Below are 8,294 nucleotides of genomic sequence, written 5' to 3'. Positions count from 1 at the left end.
GGAAGAACTACTTCAATGTAAGGGTGGCCAGAGCCTGGAATAGGCTTCCCAGAGAGGTGGTGCTCTCACCTTCCCTGGAGATCTTCAAGAGGAGATTGGACAGGCACCTGGCTGGGGTCTTATGACCCCTGCCACTCCCAGTGCTCCTTCCTGTCCATGGCAGGGGGTTGGACTAGATGATCCGTCTAGGTCCCTTCCGATTCATTGATTCTATGAAAACCCTATAGGCCTGTGTATTGCAGGTTCTGACAGTAGCAGAACCCTCTTGGACACTGGAAAATCACAGTGTCCAAGATGCTCATTTAGAAAGGGTGGACCCATTTTCTCCCCAATGCTTTACTGCTGGTACTTACTAACAGCAGTGTAACTAAAGTGAGGTGACTGAGGTAGCTGCCCCTGGCACTGAATTAGGATGGGGATGGAAAAATTTCAGCTGTCACTGCAGCCACATGATCGCACTAGTAGTATAGCAGTAGTTGGAAGTTGCCACTGCCTCCATGCATCCTGCTGCCCCAGGCATCTGGTAGATTTGTTATGCCTCTGCTTACTAATGCAAAGGGTAGAAAGGCCTTAGCTATGGCTTTGCCCTACATAGGTAATACAGTCTCTAAGCTGATAAGCAGTTATAACTGTACCAGTAAGCATCAGCCTTTGCATTCTTGAATGTAACTAGCTAAGTGTTGTCTGGGTTATGCTGCTGGGTTTGCTAGGGACAGAAAGGACTCCTGAAAGAGAGAGTGTATGCTGGTATACACCTGGAGCTGCACTAAGGAGGTTACACTATAGCTATTTTGATCAGTAATGTATGTGAAAGGAGCATGATGTGATTCACTGTGGAGCTGCCCAGCACAGTCCCACGGTAGCAGAGACTTGCCTGACACATCTCATCCTTATAGGAGAGTGAGAAAAATCCTTAGATGACATTCTAAGCCCATTCACTCCAAATAGTCTCATAAAGCTAAAATACATATAGCTTTATCAAACTCTGTGAAGCTCAGCTGATTTCAGTCAGCTGAAGATCTGACTTCATATTTCTATGTCTACTGTCATGCTCTGAAGGTATTTATTAATGGCAAATATTTCTAAACAGATGTTAATGAAAACCAAATAACAGTATCCCTTTCTCTGACATTTTACATCAATTAATTTTATAAAGTACCACAGTGCATAAGGCATGCTATATATGCTCTGTGTGTTTGTGTGTGTGTTTGTGTGAAAGTAAAAATCACAAAACAGCATAGTCATGCTGATTTGTCAGCAATGAAGTACATTTCTCATATGAAAGTTCTGGTTTGGGTAATTATGTAAGCCAAGGTCTAAACTGACTATACATCTGAATTCAGGATACTCATAGCACCATCTCCCAGGATGCTGAGGATACTTGAAAATTAAAGATTTTACTGAAGAGAAGCCGGCCTGCTGCAGTGGAAGTCATTTTCTTGCACAAGCAGTACAAGAGAATATGTCAGATACAGAAATAGAATAGAAAAAATGAGGCAGTATAGTTTATAGGAATACAGTAAGGTCACATAGTATTGTAATCAAACTCTTATCAATTTTTTGCCAATTCATCCCATTCTATGATTCCATAAATCAGTTAATAGAATTTCTATCACCTATAGTCTGTCCTGCAGTGATTTAGAAATATGATATACATATGCAGCTGTTATGTGACTTCTCAGTGTCTTGCTTAATTACAATAAATCACATTTGTCTCCCACTATTTCAAGAGAAGACATCTAAAGAAAACCAGAATAGCACATGGTTATTGCAACTAACCATTACTAAGCAGATTATCTGAAAATCCATACCAGCTTGTCATTTAGAACCTATTGGATTAATTAACTGGCAAGACATTATTGGTTTTGTGGAGAGAGATGAACTGTAGAGAACAATCACAAAGGAACAAGAGAAAACAAGAAGGAGGAAATACAGCACACTAAATAAATAGGCAAATAGTCAATTACAAAAGGAAACTTTGCTTATATAGATGCAACATATACAGGGAATTTTTAAAGCATTTTATATTCCTGTTAGCTCAGAAGAAAAAACAAATGGGTATGCTATTATAGTTGCGTGCAGCACCTAAAAAACAATAGAAACACTTTTGAAGCAATATTTTATTTTTTTTTCCTAGAAGATTATTATAGGAATGGTTAGTTGAATTATTAGATTACTCTTCTTGAAGATATCCCTTTAAACAAGTGCCCAAACTTTCCTCCGTAAGGACACTGGACTACAAATTAAAGAAAAGCTGAATCCCTTAGTAGTTACTGTTAGTGTTAACAGCAATCTTTGTGCATGACACTTGAGCAAGGCAAAACCACTGAAGTTCAGAGCCACAAAGGTACTTAGGTGCTTTAACTCTCATTATCCTAAGCACCTAAATGTCCATGATGACCTGGGCTGCAATTCATCATAGAACACCTTTTTTTAAAAAACAAGTTAACTCTAAATCTAAAATAAACTCTCTCTTCTATAAAGCTACTGTAAAATGCTACGTGGTTTCTTCAAGTGTCATTATGCCATGTTCTGTCTACATGATTTAAAGTGCTGTTTTCACTATATCAGATGAAAAACAAGTCTACAGAAACATGGAGTAATTCATACCAGTCACCGCTACTTTATTTTGACATTGTATCTGAATCAGGAAGAAATAACAAGATTTAAAAAGAAATAATTTAATTAAGTGAATTGAATTATTGACAGTTGACCTAGTTTAAGCAAGGCCATTTTAATAGCATTGTAGAGTCACAGAAAATGAAGGTTGGAAGGGACCTCAGGAGGTCAGCTCATTCAATCCCCTGCTCAAAAGACCATCCCATCCAACACTTTGTCTAGCCAACTCTTAAATACCACCATGGCTGGAGCTTCCATAACCATTCTGGGCAGCCTGTTCCAGTGCTTTACTATCCTCCTAGTAAGAAGGTTTTTTCTAATATCTAATCTAAACTTCCCTTGCTACAGCCTGAATTATATTTAAGGTATGCTTATATTGTTATACCCATAAAAACTTGCTTATATTGCTACACATATACAAACATGCAAATCAAATATACATTATTTGTAAAAATGTACAAATGTGCACACTTTGTGCTTGGTTCGGTGTCTAATTAGAAGTGGGTGCATTCACACAAGATGTTTACTGTGCAGTTGACTATGCATTAAATGTCTCAGTGTCTCCATGTGCACCCTTATTAGGGGGTAGGAAACTAATAACCTCCACAGCAGGGTAGTATGTGTAAATACAAGTATTTCCCTGCTGCAGAGGTTTTTTTTGTGAATAGAAGTGCATGTGTAAACACTGACCCAGCTGGCTAGGGCATAAGGGTGCTTCACTGTCGTGCCTGCCTACCAGCTAGCCCTGCACTGAAGCACCCTTATGCCCCAGCCAGCTCCTCTGCAGCATATTGAGCCTGCTTGGACCAGCCTTGGGCTGGCAGGCTGACCCCCTGGCCCCTGTGCCAGCCAGGGCTGCTCTGACTGGCTCCACATGCTGTGCACGAATTACTCCCAGGCACACATTCAAACAGTGCTCCCAGGAGCAAAAAAACCGTGGAGCAGAGTTTATTCATGTACATTAACTGCACGTGTAGATGCCCCATAACTGCAATGGTGGAACAGAAGACAAAATAAAGCTCCAGGTTCACTATACTGCATTTTGATTCTAATCTAGTTGACCCTGTATAAACTCTTTTGCTAGGCACATCAATGTAGTGTCTGAGCACCTTCCAGAACTACAGTGAACAGCATGACTGTCAGCTATCACATTGTTTGTTCTCTATTTCATTCCCCAGGGAAAAGTGGGTGCAGTGGAGTGCTTTGTTTTGGTAAAGATTGTTTTTTTTTTCTTTCTTCCTTTTTGGAGGGAGAGGGCACATATTGCTGGTGTTTTTGTTGTCTCTAAATAGAAGGAAATATTAAAGAAACAGAGTAGAAGGTATTGAGGTTTGGGATGTCCAAAGATGTTAGGGGAGTTCATTTCCTAGAATTAACCAAGAAAACTGTCTATTGCACAGATAAATCTTAGCTGTGCGGTATAGTTCCACTGGGCAAGAGGAATTACGCTACCAGCCAAAGTCTTTCTGTGGAAGATTTAAACAGTCTTTTGACTAGAATAACCCTAGGTTGCAGAATACATTGAAGATAATGACTTGATTTGACTGATTTTGTCTTGACTTGAAATTCCATAGAAAACAAGTGTGCAGTACAGAGGAGATAACCTGCATTGTTAAGGATACATGCTGTAGTGCTGTCTGCTAGTTGGAATTTCTTGTGCTGTACTATTGCACTGAAGTAGTTCAGTTAAGAAGTAAAAAGGGCATAAGTAACTGAAGCAAGTTCATCAGCTACTAGGATATGACAATCTCTTAGCCAAATGGAGATGATAGGAAATGGTTCTCTCATGTTCTCCTATGTCAGAGTCTAGCATCATTAAGGATGCAAGGTGTATTCCTATTGTTAAGTACTGAAATGACCATTTGAGAATATATGTACCTTGAACCAGATGAGAACACACCATGTCTATAAACACTTCAAAAGGCTTTTCGCTGCTCACCAGCATTGACTGGATCTTTTTCATCCACAACTTAATTCTCTCCAGAAATATTATACTTTTCCATGTGTAGGCCTGATCCTTCAAACTGCTGCGTGTTAGATTCCTGAATTCACATGGAGCCTCACTGAAGTCCATGGGGTGCTACCTATGCAGAACTGGGTCATGTACCAATAATACATAGTTCTTACATAGTGTTTAATAGATTTTAACATGTTCCACAAAGAAGGTAAGGATCATTTTACAGATATGGAAATTAAAGTACACAGAGACCCACACATGGGAGACTGGTGCCTCCAAATCAGAGGAGCACCAGACTGCTGACAGGGAGGGCGGCCGGGGGGGGGGCACGGTTTCCACCAGCACTTTCATCAGCACTTCTGGTTTTGTGGTTGGTGCTTCCAGGGGGTGCGTGGCTGATCTCAGGGGGTGCACATGCACCTGCATGCACCCCCTATGTGTTGCCGGTGCCCACACACTTTCTAAGCCTGCCTATGATCTAAAAAAAACCAGAATAGCAAATGGTTATTGCCCACACATTTTCTAAGCCTGCCCACACTGGGGGAGCCTATACATGAGCATGGAGGCTGCTCCAAGGTGTTGGAATTCCAGTGCATTAGAGCAGACTTTAATTAAAGCATCTCCCACCCCAACCCCACAGCCCATGTAAAAGTGCCCTGGGTGTGTTTACACATACATTAAAGAGATTTTTCTACTGTGCATTAGCATATTAACATGGCTTTTTACACGCCACTTTAATGAGCAGTACTATAGGCTACTGCACATTGAAGGGCACATGTAGACACACCCACTGTTTCTAAGGCTGGATAATTCTAGATGGATCGCCTCCTGTTCCCATTCATGTTAACAGCCCATATTAATACCAAGAATCCTGGAAAACATTGTCATCATTGCAGCCAAAAAAAATTAAGATAGGTAGAGAGAACAGAGCTACGGACATAAAAAGAAAGTGAAATAAGTAATGTTTTCACATTGCAGATTCTAGGGTATTTATCAACAGTTCTGAATCTCGTTGAAGCCTCTTCTTGTTCTCCAGCTGTTGCCAGCTGCATGGTTGTGCAATCCAGTTAGAATTCCAGGTCTTTGATTTATGTCTCAGGGAAACAACGGTCAAGTGGGCTGAAGAATCTAAAGTAAATGATTTTAAAGAGGAGTGTGATTGCTGTAAGACACTGACTTTATTTTAGAAATATAAGAAAAGATACAATTCAGAAAAGATCTGTTTAAAGGATGAAAACTGGTGAACACATGCCTCTTTACTACTGTAAACAACGATCTATATACAATAAAACACCTTCCCTCATGCAGCTTGTGACGCTACTACTTTAATAAAGAGATAAGGATAAGCAAGGACTTTTATGATGTTGAAATAGGTAGGACATGATATAAGCAAAGAAGGTTCTTAGTTCAAGAGTCTAATTATAAAAGTATATTTCTATTTAATCCTTTCCAACGGTTTAAGGAACTAAGAATAATTAATTTCATAAATGTTCCAATAGATGATTTTCTCTTTGTTTTTTCCTTTCTTTTCTCTCTGTAGTTACCCTGGCTGGATGCACAGCAGAGGAAAGCATAAACAACTCTAAATGTATTTCAGCTTTAGGACAGAAGGCGTCCATGCAATATCCTGTGTACTTAAGTGGGTCTGAGCTCTCAGGAAGGATGCAGTTTTGCTGTGAATCTGTAAATGGCTCTTGCATAAAGAGCAGCTGGTCAAACAGCATTCGCATTTCCATGTATATCCTCATGGTGTGCATCATTCTTGCCACTGTAGCTGGAAACCTGACTGTTATCATCTCAATATCACACTTTAAGCAGCTCCATACACCTACAAATTTCCTGATCCTTTCCATGGCCGCTGTTGATTTCTTGTTGGGATGTTTCATCATGCCTTACAGCATGGTGCGCTCTGTTGAACACTGCTGGTACTTCGGAGAACTCTTCTGCAAAATCCATACTAGCACTGATATCATGCTGAGTACAGCCTCCATTTTCCATCTCTCCTTCATTTCTGTTGATCGCTACTATGCTGTGTGTGACCCACTGAGATACAAATCGAAGATAAATACTTTCATCATACTGGTCATGATCTTCATTAGTTGGACCATCCCTGCTATTTTTGCCTTTGTCATGATCTTTCTGGAACTAAACGTAAGAGGAGCTGAAGAGATTTTTTATAATCACATCCATTGCGTAGGAGGCTGCTTTGTCTTTTTTAGTGAAACATCAGGTGTGATAGCTTCCATGTTTTCCTTCTACATCCCTGGATTTGTTATGTTATGTGTCTATGGGAAAATATATGCCATAGCAAAGAGGCAGGCAAGATCCATCAAAGATGCAAGTAGCCAAACTCAGATCCGACTTGAAATGAAGCACCACATTTCACGAAGCAGAGAAAGAAAAGCTGCAAAGACCTTAGGCATAGTGATGGGAGTTTTTCTTTTATGTTGGACTCCATTTTTTTTCTGTACTGCCACCGATCCCTTTATGAATTATGTCACACCTCCTGTTCTCATAGATGCATTAGTTTGGTTTGGTTACTTGAATTCTACATTTAACCCAATAGTTTATGCCTTTTTTTACACGTGGTTTCGCAGGGCACTAAAAATGATTCTACTGGGTAAAATTTTTCAACAGGACTCTTCCAGAACTCAATTATTTTTAGAGTAATGCACTTAGAACTGTTGGACCATTCTCTTATGTTTGGAGATTTTATTTATGAAAGCAAGAGCTAACGGTGAAGGAGTTGACAGATGCTTGCTTACTCACTTGTCAAATCTGTTCAGGCAGCTAACCATAGTACCTTAAACCTTTCTCCCAGTACTGCCTGGAGCCTGCGCCAAAGGAACCTTGGTTCTTTTGTTATATTCATGAAAGACTGGTTTAATATTTACAGTGTGCTGAGCTTTATACTATACACTTTAGACAAAGTTTGCAATGTAAAAGAACCTTATATCAGTGTATGTGGAAGTATATCATTCTGAGGCAAGAAACAGTGGAACAAGAGAAACAAATAAATAAAATATTTATTTGTTTAACTGATACAAATACATTTTAATATCTGTATGAATCTTCTGCCCTCTAAGGAATGTGCAAAATGGGTTTCCTGTTGGATCTACAAATGGATTTGAAGTGATAACCCAAAGCAGAAGTTGTCAACTAGGGGTATGTGCATCCCCAGGGGTACTTGAGAAGGCCCTAGGGGGTACATGCAGGTGGGCAGGGATGGAGCACTACCACACATCATCCTATGCTACCATGCAGTTGCCGCCTGCCTGGCCAGACACAGGAGACAGGGAAAGCTTGCACATGGTAGCTGCTGCTGCTCCGCATTCGGCCGTGCACCATCCCCTGCCCCCCACACCATGCTCCACATTTGGCCACCGGGGTACATTGCTCTGTGTCCAGCTGCCAGGGTTACACTGATCCAAAAAGGTTGAAAACCCCTGACCTAAAGAATGAGGGGGTCTGTTTTAAAGTAATTCCTCTTTCAATGCTTATTTACATTTAATAAGGTTAGCATTTAAGATTGCATGTCAAAAAGTATCAAAACAGTAAGTGACCCTTTCATGCAACAAATTCAGAAGGAACATCAAACAGCAAGGGACGAGCACTAAAAATGTTTCTGGGAGATTTTTTCAGTGTGAAACCTCTCCCTCTCCCCTTCTGCTTGTACCTGCCAAAGACTGGGTGATCCCAGTATGGGGGAAGTGTGGGA

General features: G+C 40.4%; 1 protein-coding gene across 2 annotated transcripts in view; it reads left to right on the top strand.

The window, feature by feature from the left end:
• Nucleotides 1-7,549, top strand: part of LOC109312024 (trace amine-associated receptor 1-like) — a 28,698-nt gene extending 21,149 nt beyond the window's left edge. For both annotated transcript variants that reach the window (XM_019538062.1, XM_019538060.1), the window contains one exon: nt 6,117-7,549. In XM_019538062.1, the coding sequence (XP_019393607.1) occupies nt 6,194-7,246 (1,053 nt within the window). In that variant the 5' untranslated portion in view covers nt 6,117-6,193 and the 3' untranslated portion in view covers nt 7,247-7,549. The remainder of the gene's footprint in view (nt 1-6,116) is intronic.
• The last annotated feature ends 745 nt before the right edge of the window (nt 7,550-8,294 follow it).

This window comes from Crocodylus porosus, unplaced genomic scaffold (genome assembly GCF_001723895.1).
Source record: "Crocodylus porosus isolate Cpor-Errol unplaced genomic scaffold, CroPor_comp1, whole genome shotgun sequence".
In the NCBI taxonomy this organism is placed as follows: domain Eukaryota; kingdom Metazoa; phylum Chordata; order Crocodylia; family Crocodylidae; genus Crocodylus; species Crocodylus porosus.
The sequence above is the reverse complement of the archived record's forward strand: the minus strand, read 5'-3'. Positions and strand labels throughout refer to the sequence as shown.